This window comes from Bombina bombina, chromosome 9, assembly GCF_027579735.1.
Source record: "Bombina bombina isolate aBomBom1 chromosome 9, aBomBom1.pri, whole genome shotgun sequence".
Lineage (NCBI taxonomy): Eukaryota > Metazoa > Chordata > Amphibia > Anura > Bombinatoridae > Bombina > Bombina bombina.
Genome location: NC_069507.1, coordinates 57,886,787 through 57,907,784, shown reverse-complemented (window position 1 = coordinate 57,907,784; position 20,998 = coordinate 57,886,787). Strand labels below are relative to the sequence as shown.

The 20,998-nt window shown below is 39.2% G+C and overlaps 1 protein-coding gene across 1 annotated transcript in view; it reads left to right on the top strand.

Annotated features, from left to right (window-relative positions):
* LRMDA (leucine rich melanocyte differentiation associated) overlaps positions 1 to 20,998 on the top strand; it is a 608,495-nt gene that overhangs the window by 203,124 nt on the left and 384,373 nt on the right. The window contains exon 5 of the mRNA XM_053692887.1: positions 3,187 to 3,313. Within this exon, the coding sequence (XP_053548862.1) occupies positions 3,187 to 3,313 (127 nt within the window). The remainder of the gene's footprint in view (positions 1 to 3,186; positions 3,314 to 20,998) is intronic.

The window sequence follows — 20,998 nt, the reverse complement described above, 5'->3', positions numbered from 1 at the left end:
AAGGAAAATCAATCATGAAAAAAAGGGAGGACTTTAAGAGATGGATATAAGGAACCAACTAAGATCATACAGATATTCCACTTGATAAATGCGTAGCATTAACGCCAAAACGCGTAGAAGTTTTTACCTGTTTTGGTCTGAATAGTTTGGGGTAAACTTAGCCCCACTGTGCTAAGTGCACTTCCATTACTACAAACTTTAAAGGACGTTATCCGATTCCTAAGATTCAAAAGACTTCCACTCATTCATCCGGATAGGCAGGCTCAGGGAGATGCCAGAACACTTTACTTGTGTGAAGTAAAACTACACATTGTAAAAGCTGAAGCCGTGCAGAAACCAGAGGTCGGGTATGAGTAAATTCTATCAGCAGCTAATTACACTGATTTAGTCAACATCTCGAGTCTCACACACACGGGACTGAAGTTTATTGCAGACAGCAATTTATTGCAGGCATTTGGATTCACATTAGAAATATATTTGTTTTTAAATATTTGGATAACATTGATTGTGCCTTAATTCTAAATATCGCTTTTATGATATATAGTTGCTTGCTGTGGCCAAATGTTTAACATTGTATATTTATTGTATATTTTTGTGTCTAGTAAACAATTTTATTTAACATCCTGTTCTCCTGTATATACAGGGAGTGCAGAATTATTAGGCAAATGAGTATTTTGACCACATCATCCTCTTTATGCATGTTGTCTTACTCCAAGCTGTATAGGCTCGAAAGCCTACTACCAATTAAGCATATTAGGTGATGTGCATCTCTGTAATGAGAAGGGGTGTGGTCTAATGACATCAACACCCTATATCAGGTGTGCATAATTATTAGGCAACTTCCTTTCCTTTGGCAAAATGGGTCAAAAGAAGGACTTGACAGGCTCAGAAAAGTCAAAAATAGTGAGATATCTTGCAGAGGGATGCAGCACTCTTAAAATTGCAAAGCTTCTGAAGCGTGATCATCGAACAATCAAACGTTTCATTCAAAATAGTCAACAGGGTTGCAAGAAGCGTGTGGAAAAACCAAGGCGCAAAATAACTGCCCATGAACTGAGAAAAGTCAAGCGTGCAGCTGCCAAGATGCCACTTGCCACCAGTTTGGCCATATTTCAGAGCTGCAACATCACTGGAGTGCCCAAAAGCACAAGGTGTGCAATACTCAGAGACATGGCCAAGGTAAGAAAGGCTGAAAGACGACCACCACTGAACAAGACACACAAGCTGAAACGTCAAGACTGGGCCAAGAAATATCTCAAGACTGATTTTTCTAAGGTTTTATGGACTGATGAAATGAGAGTGAGTCTTGATGGGCCAGATGGATGGGCCCGTGGCTGGATTGGTAAAGGGCAGAGAGCTCCAGTCCGACTCAGACGCCAGCAAGGTGGAGGTGGAGTACTGGTTTGGGCTGGTATCATCAAAGATGAGCTTGTGGGGCCTTTTCGGGTTGAGGATGGAGTCAAGCTCAACTCCCAGTCCTACTGCCAGTTTCTGGAAGACACCTTCTTCAAGCAGTGGTACAGGAAGAAGTCTGCATCCTTCAAGAAAAACATGATTTTCATGCAGGACAATGCTCCATCACACGCGTCCAAGTATTCCACAGCGTGGCTGGCAAGAAAGGGTATAAAAGAAGAAAATCTAATGACATGGCCTCCTTGTTCACCTGATCTGAACCCCATTGAGAACCTGTGGTCCATCATCAAATGTGAGATTTACAAGGAGGGAAAACAGTACACCTCTCTGAACAGTGTCTGGGAGGCTGTGGTTGCTGCTGCACGCAATGTTGATGGTGAACAGATCAAAACACTGACAGAATCCATGGATGGCAGGCTTTTGAGTGTCCTTGCAAAGAAAGGTGGCTAGATTGGTCACTGATTTGTTTTTGTTTTGTTTTTGAATGTCAGAAATGTATATTTGTGAATGTTGAGATGTTATATTGGTTTCACTGGTAAAAATAAATAATTGAAATGGGTATATATTTGTTTTTTGTTAAGTTACCTAATAATTATGCACAGTAATAGTCACCTGCACACACAGATATCCCCCTAAAATAGCTATAACTAAAAACAAACTAAAAACTACTTCCAAAACTATTCAGCTTTGATATTAATGAGTTTTTTGGGTTCATTGAGAACATGGTTGTTGTTCAATAATAAAATTAATCCTCAAAAATACAACTTGCCTAATAATTCTGCACTCCCTGTATATATATTAGATACTAAGGAAAGCTATACTAGTCCCTTATATTCAGAACCCCAGCTAATTAGTGCTTCCCATTTTTTCTCCTTTTCTAATACATTTCTAGTGTGTGTCTTGGGAGATCATAAACTTATTGGGTTATAGCATTTAGGGGTTATAGTCTATTTGATCATCACTTTACCCTTTTTTGAGCCAATGACATGAGGCATATGTGTGCAGCCACTAATTTATAGTGGCTCCTGAGCCTAGCTAGGTATGTTTTCAACAAAGGATACAAAAAGAACAAAGTAAATTAGATAATATAAATACATTGGAAAGTTTTATTTCAGTTTGTTTTACTATCTCAAACTGCAGCTTTTTCTTATAAATTGTAATGGTTTTGACAAGGAAATCAGACATCACTGAGCTGCCATATATTGAATTCAGATGGATTGGAAATGGTGGGGGGAGCAATATTTGGTAGAGCAGGAGATACACTATAGATCCATTGTATAGCCTATATATACATTTTACCCCAGAAAACCATTAACTATCATCGTTTCCCCTCTAGAGCAGAGGATTCTGGGTAAGGATATGCAAACAATGTCTCCCCTTTTATCCAGTTTTAACACAGGTTCCCTCATACCAGTGCAGTACTGCTCTAGGCCTCTTTTAAGCATAGCAGAGTTTGAAGGGTACTAAGAGAAATATCACATGCAGACTGTGACTTCTGTTTGATAAAGCTGGTAAAGGGCATCCTAACCAGTCTCAGAATATGATGGGGGGGGAAATCCCTGCATTCTCTTGAGTGACACACAACAGATCAATGTATAGCCCATCTGCACAATTTCCCCCAGAAAACCATGAACTAACCACGGTTCCTCCTGGACCAGAGGATTCTGGGTAAGAAGCGATCACTGACTTGCACACACATTGATCCACATAGAAGTCAGTTCCAGGCCAGACAATGACAGTCACACTTTGCTGATCTCATACCTTCTCTTTCAGGTATTTTGTCCTCAACAAGCTTCCTAAACTGAAGTTTCTGGATGCCAGGAAGGTGACGAGGAAGGAACGGGAAGAAGCCGTAGCAAGAGGTGCCTTTATGAAGGTTGTAAAACCCAAGGAAAATAATGTGAGTACTTACTGCACTAGATTTTTATAAAGCACATTTATATATCTTTATAGCAACACCTCTGTATTTTATTCTGAAAGTGAACATAAAATAGCAAGAATACTAGCATAAAAACACATTTCTAAAGACATATATTAGATCAGTCAGTACAACGGGCCGTTACGCCTAAACCTAAGTAAATGTTTGTTTTTCTTTCACAGCTATTGGATATGTGCAGAGTGAATGTTAAAGGGTCAGTGGTGTCATGCATGATATTGCTTGCATTTCTGAGCATGTGCACTGACACTAGAACACGCGTACTTTGGTACAGACATGACTGCCCCCTGTGCTTAAGAGCGTGGCTTATTTCATCCTTGTTTGTTTGTTGTGTTTTTTTTTTTTTTTAAACTGATTGATTTTATACAACACGAAAATATAGAACAATATATGTACAGCACAATACTTTTTGCTATTATTGTTTTGTTTATTGGCTGTCCCTTTAAACTGTGTATAAAAATAGCTAATGTTCTGTATGATAGCAGATACAGTAACTGTTACATATATATTTAATTGTTTACATCCTTTTTTAATACATAGAGTGGTAACAAGTACAGACAATGACTATGTGCCTACACACTGTTACTGAAATGAGATACAGAGTGCACTTAATTGCTTTCTGATTCTACAACATTACTCCCAGCATCATCTGGTACAAGGGCACCTGATCATATGAGCTAAGGGTAAAAAGGGTAAAAGGGCAATACTTTAATTAAATGTTAACAACCCTGAAGCTAACAAGCTAACATATTCCAAAACAGTGTGCAAGAATAGGAGGGAAATAAATAATACACACACACACATGGCCAACCATTATGTAGGTGCCCCCCCTGGTCCCAGCCAAAAGACACCTATGGAGTTAGAACCAAGGGTCCGATAATCATAAACTCGCCGGAAATGGAGAGAAATCTCGCAAGGTCTTTGAGGCTTTTTGTGAGCATTATATTGCAATAGTGTCTCTGCTTTACATCCAAAACCCTTCATAGTGCTGCGGAACCTGTTGACACTCTACAAATTACTGATGATAATAATAATAATAATAAACAGAATTCAAGCTAAAAATTGCCTTTCTAAAATTCTGATGTTTCTTCTATTTCAAGTGTTTTAATAACAACATAATGTCAACGCTTGGTGTCTGCTTGTCTTGTAAATAAAGATTTTTTTTTTAATGTGGATTTTAACACAACTTAATCTAAAGGTTCCATTTAGCAAAGTAAAACATTGTGTTTGACTAGTTTATCACGTTGGGTCAGCTGCTGGAGGAGGATGGTGTAATGAGATGTTTTGTTTTCCTTTACGTTGATTTCTGTTGGTACATTTTCAAACAGCAGGCAGGGGGCCATCAATACTGCAGAAAATACACCACAATTAGTTCTTGCTCTCATGTTAATTTCTGCACGGATCCCTGTAATTGTCACTAATAGCAATTAGACAGGCAAAGACTGCATAAACGTGCACATTGTTCCCCAGTGCTGTAAAACGTGGAGACAAGGCAATACGCATTAACTCTTTAATTGCTGGAGCTTTTCACAAGATTTTCGAAGCATAAAAGCAAAAAATATCCCGCAGTTAGCTGAAAATCCTCAATAGCTCTAAAATGACTCACACACCACTCTAATGCATAGTATATACCAAAGATAAAACAATAATATAGAACAGTCTGGAAGTTATATTGTTTCCACACTACTGTACGCCATTTTGTGAACCCTAGCGTTACTTGGAAATTCGTTTGGACATTTACTGAAGTATATATATATTATTTTATACAGTTGTTGGTTCTTGGCACTTTATTTAATGCAGTAGAATAGACACGTGATTTTAGATTAATGTGCACACACAAAGAAACATTAATTATTTTTAATGTCAAAACCCTTAATTGTAATTACAAATAAGAATTCTGATTATCATATTTTATTTGTGTAAAAGCTTTATAGATTATTGTAATGAGTTATACGCTTAACTTTTTTATAAAACCAGTTAATAATCATGTTAATGAAGCAGTAGTATTAATGGTAAGCAAATATTTAGTCCAGCAATGTATTATACACTATTCAGTGCAAACCTAGGGCAGAATTAGTTATTTCCTTACTTTTTAATCTCATCACTTTTTTTTCTTCATTGAAAAAAAGAAAAAAACGTTTAGATGCAACTAGATGACAGAATATTTTTAAGTACAGTCAGTATATTTTTAAAGGGCCATTATAGTTGAAAGATTACATACTCTAATCTGTTAGAGCATATCATTTTAAGACTATCATCCCTGCAGCACTGTGTGTTTAATCTCTGCTGTGGGGTTAAACACACAGTAGAAATACCGCTCAGGACTTGCGGTGCACTGCTCCTGAGGGGAAAACGCTGCTAAACCAATCAGCAGCGCTAGTCACATGACTAACGGATTAAAGCATGTAGTTTTTTCGATTATAATGGCCCTTTAAGGAATTGAGAAGCAAAACTCCTTTCAATATTTTATTTAGTTTTACTAGGAAATTGGAGGTTTTATGTAGTACAAATAGACCTTTTGTAATATAGTACCAAACCAACACCTCTTACATCTCAGCCAAGTTGACCATATTATGACGATCTGTGTGGTATATTGGGAGCTGCAATTGGCTTCCACCCTATAGTAAACGAGATAACTATGTCTGAATACATTCATCTCATTCCGAGCCCAGCTCTCCACCACTAGCCAGTTTAATAATAAAAAAACTATTTTTATGCTGGAAGTTTTATTGCATGTAAAACTTCCTTTGCGGTTAGCGTTATGGGCTAATGGAAAAGGTTATGGATTCTGCAGGATAAAAAAAAACACACGTATATTTATATACACACAGCATGCGCCTCCTATTTAAAATGTAAAGCCCTTTTATTAGGGACATGTGGGTCTCACTGCACACACATTAAATGTCATGTCAGAAACAGAGCCTTTTAAATCAAGCTCAGACTCATTTTTGACTCGGCTCCTGGGGTTTTCTCCGGATCCAAGATACTTCTTTGTAAATCTGGCAATTTAGGCTCCCTCATAAATCACTTTCAAAGCATATTATTTCTTCATTTTACAGTGCTAGAGAGAGGGAGCTTGGTGGAAAACTGTTTAAAAATGCTCATTTTTAAATGGACAGGAAAATGCAGCTGAGTCTAGTTGTAGTGCAAGACTCTTTGAGATCCTATTGAAGTGATCAGAAAGCTAAGACATTATTCTCGGGTTGCCACCTTTAGTTCAGGTCAAACCCTAACACTCTTGCACCGTGCACAGCACAGCAAAAAAAATGTTTATAGACTAGTATACATTGTATATAATAGCACATAAACACAAACTCGCACATAGATATTAATATTCTCACACGCTCTCTAACTTACACACACTCTAACTCACACTCAGTCTAATACACAAATACACACTCTGTCACACACTAACACACACTTACAGTCTCACTCACTCTGACACACTCTAACACACATACTCTCACACACAAACTCCCTCACACACAAAGACACTAACGCTCTCACACACACACACTCTGTCACACACTTACAGTCTCACTCACTCTCACACACACACTCTAACACACATACTCACACACAAACACTCTCACACACAGACTCTAACACTCTCACACACACACACATACTCTAACACACAAACACTCTCACACTCAAAGATACTAACGCTCTCACACACACCCATACTCTCACACACAAACACTATCACACACAAAGACACTAACGCTCTCACACACACAATCTGTCACAAACTAACACATACAGTCTCACTCACTCTTTCACACACACACTCTAACACACATACTCTCACACACAAACATTCTCTCACACTCAAAGACATTAACGCTCTCACACACACACACACACACACACATACTCACACACAAACACTCTTTCACACACAAAGACACTAACGCTCTCACACACTAACACACACAGTCTCACTCACTCTGACACACACACTCTAACACACATACTCTCACACACAAACACTCTCTCACAAACACAAAGACACTAGCGCACACACACACACTCTCACACACTAACACACACAAACTCTCAGTCTAATACACAAACACACACTCTGTCACTCACTCCCTCTCACACACACACTCTAACACACATTCTTTTCGCACACACAAAGACACTAACGCCCTCACACACACACTCACTCTAACACATTAATACACACACACTGTGACTTCTCCAGTGCTTTTTAATAAGGTCCACTCTTTTTTTCCATGTCTTCCAATATGCAACACAAATAGAATTTTCATCTTCTGCAAATGACTTTTGAACATCTTACTATGAGGCTGTTTCAATTTAAAACCGTTTCGCACTGCTTTTTGCAGGGTCTTCAATTCAATGCCATTGCAATCAACTTGAAGACTTGGTTCATCTTGTAATTTTTAGCTAATTTCACTCTGTATGAACTCTGACATAACTTTGCAGTAAGAAAATAAGAGAGCAGCATTCCATTAATTTCCACTCTGTAGTATTAATCTGCAGAGCTGATGCACTGTAGCTCATTCATATCTTCATTACTAGTGAATAGACTTACAGTGACAAAGAGATATAAGAGGCTGGTGTAGACTCTAGGGTTATGGAATCTAAGAATGTGATGGGCAAGTTATTATCCAGGAGTCATATGTGGCCCTCACAAGATTCACCTGCAGTCCCAACCTATATTTTAGAATTGGAAAATATGTGCCAAGGTGGTGAAAGTCCACAAGACATTACTCCTGGCCACTAGGAGGTGGCAAAGATACCCAACAATCCAAGAGCTTTCTAGGAGTTGAATACAATGAGTAATGGCTTGTGGACTCTCACCAACATGAGATAAATGGATTTATCATGTAAGCATACATTTTTTTTATTTTATTTTTTGTTTTAAAAAATATCTTTATCGAAAAATGACACAGTTGGAGTTACAAACATTTTCGAGATGATACATAATTGGTACAATAAAAATATGTAGTAACATCAAACCAAGCTTGAGTAGAATAAAATAAGGAACAAAACAAGCGGCTCCACAGCTTATTTTAAAAATAAAATAAAAAAATAGGACAGTGAGGATACTTTAATATTCATTAATTATTGTCTAGATACTATAGCAAGGTATGGGCCTGTTATACAAGGGATACACAGAGAAGGAGGGAGAACAGAAGGCAAAATCTGAGTTGGGTTCCTCCCATGTCTAGGTGTTTAGGAAGGGTTCCTAAAGGAGGCTAGATAATCTTCCCAAATGAAAAAGATTGATAGGTAATCATCCAGTCTTTTAGTGAGAACAAAATGATATCTCTCTAGTATTAACGTGGAGGAGACAATACCCCTCCACATGGTGAGAGTGGGGGAGACTGGCTGTTTCCAATGTTGTGGGATCAGGCGTTTTGCACTATTAACCATTATAAATAACAGCTGAAGTATTAATTTGCAATTAACTTTCGGGAATTTATTAAATACGATAACTGTCGGTTCCCTAGGTAGTGAAATCCCTATGACTTTTTTAATTAACTGGGACCAGAAGGGAGTTATGATGGGACAATCCCACCAAATATGCAAGAAGGTACCGGGGTTACCGCATGCCCTCCAGCAGTCAGGAGATGAGGTTTTAAAAATGGTGGCTAGTCTAGATGGGGTGAGGTAAAACCTGTATAGTAACTTAACATTCATTTCCATAACTTGCATAGATGATACAGATTTTGTCATATTTGGAAATATTCGGGGGCCAGTCTTTCAGAAGAGAAGAGGTCTGAAGCTCGGATTCCTATTTACTTGTGTAGGAAGGTAGGTTTCTTGAGTGATGTGATAAAATTAATTTATATGATAGTGACAAAGAACCCCTTCTAGGAGAGTTGGAGTGACATAATGTTTCATAAGCTGTAAGGGGTCTTAGTAGAAGCTTTTTTGTAATTATGGGTGTCTATGAAATGTTTCAGTTTTTGGTGTCTGAACCAATGGCTGAAAACCCCTGTATGAAAATCTGGTAGGTCCGCACTAGATTTTATTTTGCCTGACGTCAAAACATCATAGTAAGGGGCCATAGATGTTAAAGTGAGGGTGTGTGCCAAGTTTAGTGTATTAGGAAACAAAAGGTTTGGATTGGAAAAAAGAGGGGTTAGGGGTGATGGATTTGTGGAAATGGTAGAAATTTTTACTAGGTGTTTATCCCACATTTTATAAGTTTTTGCTGTCAGTTTTGAAAGGTGGGGGTCAAATTGCCTCTGTTGGGTGGGTAACCAGCAGTAACTACCCAATTGGGGTACTCCTGCTAAGGCATGTTCAAAAAGAACCCATTCTTTATTGGGGGGGGGTTTATACCAGTCCATGGTCCGCGTAAGGAACCCGGCCCATCTGTAATATTGTAAATGAGGGACTCCTAAGCCACCATTCTCTTTGGTACGATACATGGTGTTCTTTGCTATTCTCTGTCTTTTATTCTGCCATATATACGTATTAAATAGATTTTGTAAGGATAATATGTAGGAGTCTGGTGTGGATATTGGAAGTGTTTGAAATATATACAGTACTTTGGGCAAAACTGACATTTTAAGGGCACTAATCCTCCCTATCCACGATAGATTTTTATTTTGCCAAGAGCATAGCTCTTGTATGTTTTTGAATAGTGTATCGTAGTTGGAAGATAACAGAACCTGTATATCAGTGGATAAATGTATCCCTAGATACTTTATAGATTTATTTTTTATATTTAAATTTGTATTCTGACTCAATCTTCTGAATGTCCAATAGGGGAAGGGCTGTGCATAAGAATTCAGATTTACTTGAATTAATTTTGAAATTGGAATGAATGCCATAGACGGAAAGTTCCTCCATGAGGAAAGGCAGTGAGTGGATAGGTGATGATAAGGTTAGCAAAATGTCATCTGCATAAAGGGTTATTTTGTATTCCCGGGGGCCTATGTGGAGTCCGCGAATGTTATCATTTTGTCTGATTCTGGAGGCTAAGACCTCCATGGCAAAAAACGAAGAGAAGAGGTGAAAGCGTGCACCCTTGAACGGGTGCCATTAAGGATAAAGAAGGGGGCTGATAAGGTATCATTTAAGGCAATTTTGGCGCTAGGGTTATTATAGAGGGCAAATATTTTGTTAATAAAAATTTCTGGGAATCCAAATTTTAGAAGTGCTTGCCTGAGGCAATTCCAATTTAGCCTATCAAAAGCTTTTTCTGCATCCATAGATGCTATTATCGAGGGAATTTGGTGTAGAGAGGAATATTCAAGTAGGTTAAGAATTTTGGTAGTATTATCCCGTGCCTCACGGCCTGGGGTAAACCCATCTTAAATGAAGTGTATGTGGGAGGGGAGAATCTTGTTCATTCTGGCGGCCAGTATTTTAGCGTAAATCTTTACATCTACATTTAATAAGGAGATAGGCCTAAAATTAGCCGGACAATCTGGAGTTTTCCCTGGTTTGTGCCTCCAGCATAGAAGATGGGAAGGGATTAGTAGAAGGTTAGGTAGTATCTCACTGAGAAACCATCAGGAGCCAGACATTTTCCTTTGTTAAGTTGTTTTATGGTAGATGTGATTTCTGTAGGGGATATTGGAGATTTCAAGTCTGCTCCTTGTGTTTCATCGAGTTTTGGAATGTTACAAGAATTTAAATATTCTAAGATTGTGGGGTTAAGGTTATTCGTCCCTACACTCTCTGATGGGTTAATGTTGTAAAGCCTAGAGTAGTATTCATGGAATTGCTTTAGGATATCAGGAGTAGTTTTAACTGTAGTGTTGTCTGGTCTTTTAATCTCATGAATGTAAGCCTTAAGTCTTTTTCACTTGAGGGCTCAAGCCAGTAGTTTACCTGTTCTGTTCCCTTCATAATAAAAAAGTTGTTGTTTAGTTCTTATGTGTTTCTTTTGTTGCTTTATAGATAGGTAGTCATTAAGTTGTTTACGGAGGAGCACGGTCTCCTCCAAAATATGAATATTTGAAGGATCTTGTTTATGTGAGAGTTCTGCCATGGTTAACTTAGTTGTTAGGGTCGTATATGTTTGCCTGGCTAAGGTGTGTATTTGAGATTTAATTTTGATTAGTTCCCCTCTAATTGTGTATTTATGTGCTTCCCAGAGCATATACGGGTCTGAAACTAAGTTTATGTTAAGTGAAAAATATTCCTGTAACGCAATAGTTATTTTTTCTTGAGAAGTAGGGTTGCTAAGGATCGAATCATCTAGTTTCCAGCTAAAGGGGGAAACCAATGTGTTAGGCCAATGGAATATCACTTCAACTGCCGAATGGTCTGACCACGTTGTTGCGGAAATGTTGGAGTTGGTAATCAGTGATAAACCAGCCTGATTCGTAAGAATATGATCTATTCAACTATAGGAGTGATTTGGGTGAGAAAAAAAAAGGTATAATCCCTTCATGTAGGGTGAACAAATCTCCATATATCGTATAGATTGTTATCTTTCAGGGCTTTCCAAAGGTAATTAGTGTTTTTTTGGAGGGCATAGACTTCGGATTAGATGCATCTAATTTGGGGTTTAGTGGAAAATTGAAGTCACTGCCCACGAAGACAGTCCCTTTCGAAATTTCAAGGTATTTACTGAACAGAGATTTAAAAAAAGGTGGTTTGTATTTGGGGCATAAATATTCAGTAAGGTTATTGGTCTACCAAACATTAGGCCAGAGATTCCCAAGTATCTATCCTCTAAAGGGGATTGATTTACGGATTAGAATGCTGACTCCCCTCTTCTTTACCTTAGCTAAGCTATGGTAGTGTTGGGTGTACTGTGTGCCTAAGTACCTGGGTTCCTTGAGGTATTTAAAGTGGGTCTCTTGTAAGAAGACAATGTCTGCACCCAGTTTAGCCAAGTCTGACAGTGCTTTATGTCTCTTACCGGGTGAATTAAATCCCTTAACATTTTGAGTAAGGAGATTAAGTTTGCGAAGATTAGTTACCATAGTAAATGTGAACTGTATCCTCATAGTGTGTGGAGCCAAAAGCAAAAAAACATTAGTTACAGTGAGAACCTGTTTAACAAACAAAAAACATATTAACATTTCAGGGCCAGGTAGTAAATACCTGCATTGTCGCCGCAGCTGGATGCGGCCACAAAGGGACACCTCCAACCGCCACGCTATTTTCCCGAAAACACTTAAGGGAAAAGAGAAGTGTCTGTTGTAATATATTAACAATAACAATTGTTGGGGGGGGGGCAACCCCTTAGCCATATTAAGTTATCCATTCCCAAAGGAGTAGAAAATCTAATACTAAACAGCCATTGTGTAGCTAACAAACTAACAGCGTAACATAAATATATATACGGTGGTCTTGGAAACCTGATCCCCGGTAAAACATAAACCGGTAATCCATATTTGTATTTATAGACCCATCCCAGGGAGCCAGATCTTAAAGTGGATTCCTTTATTAGGGTAACTCACACAGTCCCGGCCGGGTGTAATAGATCTGTGCTCTTAGTCGGGAGGAAATTGTTCAAGTGTGTCTATGGTATGTCCATACCTGTGTAGGAGATAGGCCTCTAATGGTTGTCTGCATATGTTCAGTTTTGCCACATGGGGAGTCATCTAGGTATAGGAATTCCCTGACGAAGGAAGTCAGTGTCTGTGCCAGGGAGATCTAGGGTTATTTGTTCGTGGTGCTCTTGGTTCCAGGGTAGGCGAGGAGGAAGAGGAAGCAACTATTTTCTGCTTATTAGTCGCTGTGTCCCATCCACTGGAGTGATTTTGTGGCTCCCGGGCAAGGTCATTGGATTGACCTGGATCAGGCTGGGTCTGTAGGCTAGGTGCTTCTAGGTTCAGAGCTTTACAGAAATCGGCAATCTCTGCAGTGTTTTTGCATATCAGACGCATATCATCCTGGATTACCATAAGTTGGGTGGGGAATCCCCAGTGATAAGGTATTCTTTTGAGTCTTAGTCATTGTGTTAGAGGAGCAAATTCCCTTCTTTGTTGAAGGCTACGTTGTGAAAGGTCCACAAAGAACTGTAGAACTGTCTCCCTGAATCTAACGGGTTGGTTCTTTCGGGAAAGGCCCAGAATTTCTTCTTTGTATCTAACATTTTTAAATTTAATTTTAATGTCCCTTGGAGGGGCTGATTCCGGGGGCTTCGGGCATAATGCCCTATGCGCTCTATCCCAAGGGATAGGATCTGTGGAGTTAACACCTCTTAGATGGGTGAAGAGGGCAGGCAGGTAGGTAGGCAACTCCCTAGGCAGAACAGTCTCTGGGATACCGCGAATGCAGAGATTCTTTCTGCGACTCCTATTCTCCAAGTCGTCTACTTTGCCGTATAAAGAATCTATTAAATGTTGTTGGGTGTCATGTCGAAGTTGTAGTTGGTTGAATTCCTCCCTTATAGAATCATTGCCATCCAACAGTGCCTCCACCCTAAAACCCAGAGCGTGAACATCCTGCTTCAGGTCTGCCAGTTCCTCCCTCATGCAAGCATGGACTATGTCCGCAATGTCCTGCTTTGATGGCAGAGATGATAAGATTGTCGCTGGAATTTGTACTAGGTCTTGCGGATTGGAATCTGAACCAGGGGTATGAGAGGGTGATGCAGGGGTGTCAGGCTCTGCTGAATGTCTAGGAGCTTCACCTTGCACTAATGTGTTAAAATATGATGTGACAGGATGACTTTTAGTAGTTTGAGGCTTAGTAGCTCTATCTTGTTTCTGTTTGGAAGCCATTTTTTTTTATGTGTAAGATAAGGCTGTAGCTTGAATTTAGTGAGGAGTAGAGGATTCGTACGAGGTTCCCACCTATTTAGTTATAAAGAGATGTGTTCAGCTGCGGTCCGGCTATTATGTTATATAATCTGGCCGAGTCAGATGTCAAGAGGATCTCCTCACCTCACACCCAGCTCAGAAATTCTGTCTGTGAACTCTGCACTTGCGGTATTGATGCAGTGGAGTCAGGGTCGGTACTTGTGTGCTGGATTGGATTGCTGTAGTCTCCGAGATGCTTTCCACGTGGCCGGTGTAGCCTGAGGCGTTCAGAGAAGGCCAGAGCGTTTACGGCCGATCATGTCCACCGCTGAGCTTGCTCCAGACTCTCTCCTACACAATGTGCTGCCGATGGATAGTACAACTCAGTGCACGCTGTTTAAGGTGTGTAGGCAGGGATTGTCCCTAATATAGAAAGATTTATGTCGCCACTTCAGCGGAGCTCCGGAGTTATGCCACCATCTTGGTTGCGCCCGGCTCTTCCACCCCCCCCCATAAATTTAGTTTTTTTTTAACCTCCAACACCCCCTTCCCCTGGCAAAACAATGTTTCCCCAAAAAACAGCTGAGATCGATCTCTATTAACATAATGCCATATTAAACTATGTCCTGTGAACACTGGATTATGTCACTATTGTTGTGGTCCAGCAAACGGTTTAGAAGTTCCAATATTCTTTGTAAAAAATTTGTGTAAACCATATTTGATACTGGTTGTGTCACTGAAATAGGTAATTGCATCTTTCTGAGCTTTTACCCAGCCATACTGTATTAGATGGCATCCCTATTATTTTATGCTTCAGTAAGTCTCTATATTCCACCAAGCAGACTTGTAGGATAACTGTAATATGCAGTTTCATATACAGAGCAGCATACATAGAGGCCCATAGCCCCCCCCCCCCCCCCCCATATCCCAGGAGTTTTGTGGAGGGGGCTTTGGCTGGATTGGTGCGGCAGTGGATGTGTCATCGACAGGGCTGGGTGTGTCACATGGTTAGTTCTGAAGGGGAAGCAGTGGGTGGGACATTGGAGCAGACCTCCCACCCTGACTGTACCTTAATATGTAGCACAGTTGGGATCTCTTGGGGTCCTTTCCAATTTTTCAAAATGTTTCTTTTATGATTCACATAGAGAATGCCATTTTAAACAACTTTCCATTTTACTTCTTTTATCTAATTTGCTTCATTCTCTTTGTATCCTTTGTTAAAGAAGCCACAATACACTACTGGGAGCTAGCTGAACACATCTGGTGAGCCAAAAACATGAGGCATATATGTGCAGCCACCAATCAGCAGCTCTTGAGCGTACATAGGTATCCTTTTGAACAAAAGCTATGAAGAGAACAAAACTATTTAAAGAATATATGTATATTGGAAAGTTGTTTAAAATCACACGATCTGTCTGATTCATGAACGAAAAAAATTGTGTTTTATGTCTCTTTATGGCCATTCACGTTAGAAAACCATTAAAAAGTCCATCTATCACATATTTTCTGTATTTTCTTTGCACTTTGCTATCTTTAGTGATACTTTGCTTTAAGAAAATTTGACAGCAAAAATCCAATCCAGCCAACACTTTTAGAGAAACTTTTCATGACATTTTTAAACTTTTTCTAGTTCAACAGCTTTGAGCATCTGTCACATTCTGAACATTGTATTGCTTTATTTAAGGCGTTTTTTAATGTTAAAGCTACCGTCATCAGAATGTTCATTTATGATTATGATTGTTTGGTAACCATAAAAAAATCAAGATTACTTGAAATTGTTTGTCTGAAAAAAATAATCAAACACTTTAGGCAGTCATTATAAATACTTATTATTAAGTAATGAATCTGAAAATTAACTTTCATGGTTCAGTCGGACAGAGCATGCACTTTCTAGTGACTTTTCTGTATACTTTTATTATCAAATTGACTTAATCCTTTGCTTAAAAAAAGCACTGGTGATTGGTGAATGCACACATATCGTGACCACATCAACTTATTTTCCCATAGGAGCCTATTTATCAAACGCTGTATGGAGCTTGATGCCCCGTGTTTCTGGCGAGTCTTCAAGCTCGCCAGAAACACAAGTTATAGAGCAGCGGTCTAAAGACCGCTGCTCCATAACCTGTCCGTCTGCTCTGAGGTGGCGGACAGACATCACCGAAAATCAACCCGATCCGATACATTGATTGACACCCCCTGCTAGCGGATCTGAAGGGGGCGGTATTGCACAGCAGTTCACCAGAACTGCTGGTGCAATGATAAATGCAGAGAGCGTATGCAGTCAGCATTTATCGATGTGCAGCGGACATGATCCGCAATATCGGATCATGTCCGCTCGCATCATGATAAATAGGCCCCATAGACTTTAATGGAGAACACTGTTCAAAAAGAAACACTTATTGCTGGAACGCTAACCAGATACCAAGTTAGAAATGCACTAAAGCCAAAGGTAGTTATGAATATATGTGCATATGTGTGTATACATGTGTATTTATATATGCATATACATACATATATACACACACATATACATATACACACACATATACATACATATATACACACACATATACATATATATACACACACATATACATACATATATACACACATATACATATACACACACATATATATATACACACACATATACATATATATATATACACACATATACATATACACACACATATACATATACACACACATATACATATACACACACATATACATATATATATATATATATACACACACATATACATATACACACACATATACATATATATATATACACACACATATACACACACATATACATATACATATATATATACACACACATATACATACATATATACACACAAACACATATACACACACATATACATACATATATACACACAAACACATATACACACACATATACATACATATATACACACACATATACATACATATATACACACACATATACATATACACACACATATATATATACACACACATATACATATATATATACACACACATATACATATACACACACATATACATATACACACACATATACATATACACACACATATACATATATATATATATACACACACATATACATATACACACACATATACATATATATATATACACACACATATACACACACATATACATATATATATACACACAAACACATATACACACACATATACATACATATATACACACAAACACATATACACACACATATACATACATATATACACACAAACACATATACACACACATATACATACATATATACACACACATATACACACACATATACATACATATATACACACAAACACATATACACACACATATACATACATATATACACACACATATACATACATATATACACACAAACACATATACACACACATATACATATATATATATATATTTTTGAGCCCGTTCTACTCAAATACCTTAAAACAAATAATTTTTATTTAATTTTAATATTTTATAATGTGTTTTACTGTGTATTTACTGCAAATGCTTTACATTCCAATGTTCTTCACATAGTAGAAAATGTTCTTAGTATTTTTTGAATATGTATTCCTATATTTATATATATATATATATCTGTACATATTTATACCTGTATATATTTATATAGATATAAATATATATATATATATTTCTCTTGTTAGGTGTATCCAGTCCACGGATCATCCATTACTTGGGGGCAGGGCCGCCACTAGAAATTTTGGGGCCCCTGACTCAACCATTGATCAGGGCCCCCCCCCCTCCTTTGACATGTGCAATTTTTGACCACGTGACTTTATTCTTAAGTGTCTATTTAAACTTGGAAATGTTGTAAAGGTAGTAACATACACACATACAGACACACTCATACACTGAAACACACACACACACACACACAAGGATTCACATATAGATACTGTAACAGACACGCAAAGAAACACACTCAGACACAGGCACCCAAACAGACACTCAGCACTTGTTTACATTGACCTGACAAGTAATGAGGTAAACTACAGTTTTGTAAAAAATGGAGATTTAGAAAACAAAATATGGAGTTATGATTATTTGTAAAGGAAGATGCCAACTAAATGATGACAACAGCATGCAGTGGCTGAAAGGAAGGGCCCTGAACTGCCTAAACAATTTAAAGGTAAAATGGTGGATTGGTGATTTCCGGAAAGGTCTCGTTAGTCTCAAAGTCTGTAGAAAGATGTGAATAATCAGTAGTAAGGTCAAAATGTCCTAAAAAGGAACAGACAATGGACACACACACACAAACTCAAGCTTGCACATACACCCAAGGAAACACAGACAGAGACAACCTCAGAAAACACACAAAGACATACACACACACACACAGAGACACCCACAGAAAACACACAAAGACATACACACACTCACAGAGACACCCACAGAAAACACACACCCTCACAGAGACATCCACATAAAACACAGACATAGACACCGACCCGCACAGAGGCATCCAGAGAAAATACACAAAGACAAACATACACACACCCTCACAGAGACACCCATAGAAAAAGCTCAAAGACATATGCAAACACCCTCACAGACATCCACAGAAAATGCACAAAGACATACACACCTACCCTCACAGAGAGACCCACAGAAAAAAAACAAAATTTATGCTTACCTGATAAATTCATTTCTCCTGTAGTGTGGTCAGTCCACGGGTCATCATTACTTCTGGGATATTATCTCCTCCCCTACAGGAAGTGCAAGAGGATTCACCCAGCAGAGCTGCTATATAGCTCCTCCCCTCTACGTCACCTCCAGTCATTCGACCAAAGGACCAACGAGAAAGGAGAAGCCAAAGGGTGTAGTGGTGACTGGAGTATAATCCAAAAATTTTTTAGCCTGCCATAAAAAACAGGGCGGGCCGTGGACTGACCACACTACAGCAGAAATGAATTTATCAGGTAAGCATAAATTTTGTTTTCTCCTGTTAAGTGTGGTCAGTCCACGGGTCATCATTACTTCTGGGATACCAATACCAAAGCAAAAGTACACGGATGACGGGAGGGACAGGCAGGCTCTTTATACGGAGGGAACCACTGCCTGAAGAACCTTTCTCCCAAAAACAGCCTCCGAAGAAGCAAAAGTGTAAAATTTGTAAAATTTGGAAAAAGTATGAAGAGAAGACCAAGTTGCAGCCTTGCAAATCTGTTCAACAGAAGCCTCATTCTTAAAGGCCCAAGTGGAAGCCACAGCTCTAGTAGAATGAGCTGTAATTCTTTCAGGAGGCTGCTGTCCAGCAGTCTCATAGGCTAATCGTATTATGCTACGAAGCCAAAAAGAGAGAGAGGTAGCCGAAGCTTTTTGACCTCTCCTCTGACCAGAATAAACGACAAACAGGGAAGAAGTTTGACGAAAATCCTTAGTTGCCTGTAGATAAAATTTCAGGGCACGGACTACATCTAGATTGTGTAGCAGACGTTCCTTCTTCGAGGAAGGATTAGGACACAAAGATGGAACAACGATCTCTTGATTGATATTCCTGTTAGTGACCACCTTAGGTAGGAACCCAGGTTTAGTACGCAGAACTACCTTATCAGAATGAAAAATCAGATAAGGAGAATCACAATGTAAGGCAGATAACTCAGAGACTCTTCGAGCCGAGGAAATAGCCATTAAAAACAGAACTTTCCAAGATAACAACTTGATATCAATGGAATGAAGGGGTTCAAACGGAACACCCTGTAAAACATTAAGAACTAAGTTCAAACTCCATGGCGGAGCAACAGTTTTAAACACAGGCTTGATCCTAGCTAAAGCCTGACAAAAAGCTTGAACGTCCGGAACTTCTGACAGACGTTTGTGTAAAAGAATGGACAGAGCTGAAATCTGTCCCTTTAAAGAACTAGCGGATAACCCCTTTTCTAAACCTTCTTGTAGAAAAGACAATATCCTTGGAATCCTAACCTTACTCCATGAGTAACTCTTGGATTCGCACCAATATAAGTATTTATGCCATATTTTATGGTAAATCCTTCTGGTAACAGGCTTCCTAGCCTGTATTAAGGTATCAATAACTGGCTCAGAAAACCCACGTTTTGATAAAATCAAGCGTTCAATTTCCAAGCAGTCAGCTTCAGAGAAGTTAGATTTTGATGTTTGAATGGACCCTGGATCAGAAGGTCCTGTTTCAGAGGTAGAGACCAAGGCGGACAGGATGACATGTCCACTAGATCTGCATACCAAGTCCTGCGTGGCCATGCAGGTGCTATTAGAATCACTGATGCTCTCTCCTGTTTGATTCTGGCAATCAATTGAGGAAGCATCGGGAAGGGTGGAAACACATAAGCCATTCCGAAGGTCCAAGGTGCCGTTAAAGCATCTATCAAAACCGCTCCCGGATCCCTGGATCTGGACCCGTAGCGAGGAAGCTTGGCGTTCTGACGAGACGCCATGAGATCTATCTCTGGTTTGCCCCAACGTCGAAGTATCTGGGCAAAGACCTCCGGATGAAGTTCCCACTCCCCCGGATGAAAAGTCTGACGACTTAAGAAATCCGCCTCCCAGTTCTCCACTCCCGGGATGTGGATTGCAGACAGGTGGCAAGAGTGAGACTCTGCCCAGCGAATTATCTTTGATACTTCCATCATTGCTAGGGAGCTTCTTGTCCCTCCCTGATGGTTGATGTAAGCTACAGTCGTGATGTTGTCCGACTGAAACCTGATGAACCCCCGAGTTGTTAACTGGGGCCAAGCCAGAAGGGCATTGAGAACTGCTCTCAATTCCAGAATGTTTATTGGAAGGAGACTCTCCTCCTGATTCCATAGTCCCTGAGCCTTCAGAGAATTCCAGACAGCGCCCCAACCTAGTAGGCTGGCGTCTGTTGTTACAATTGTCCAGTCCGGCCTGCTGAATGGCATCCCCCTGGACAGGTGTGGCCGATAAA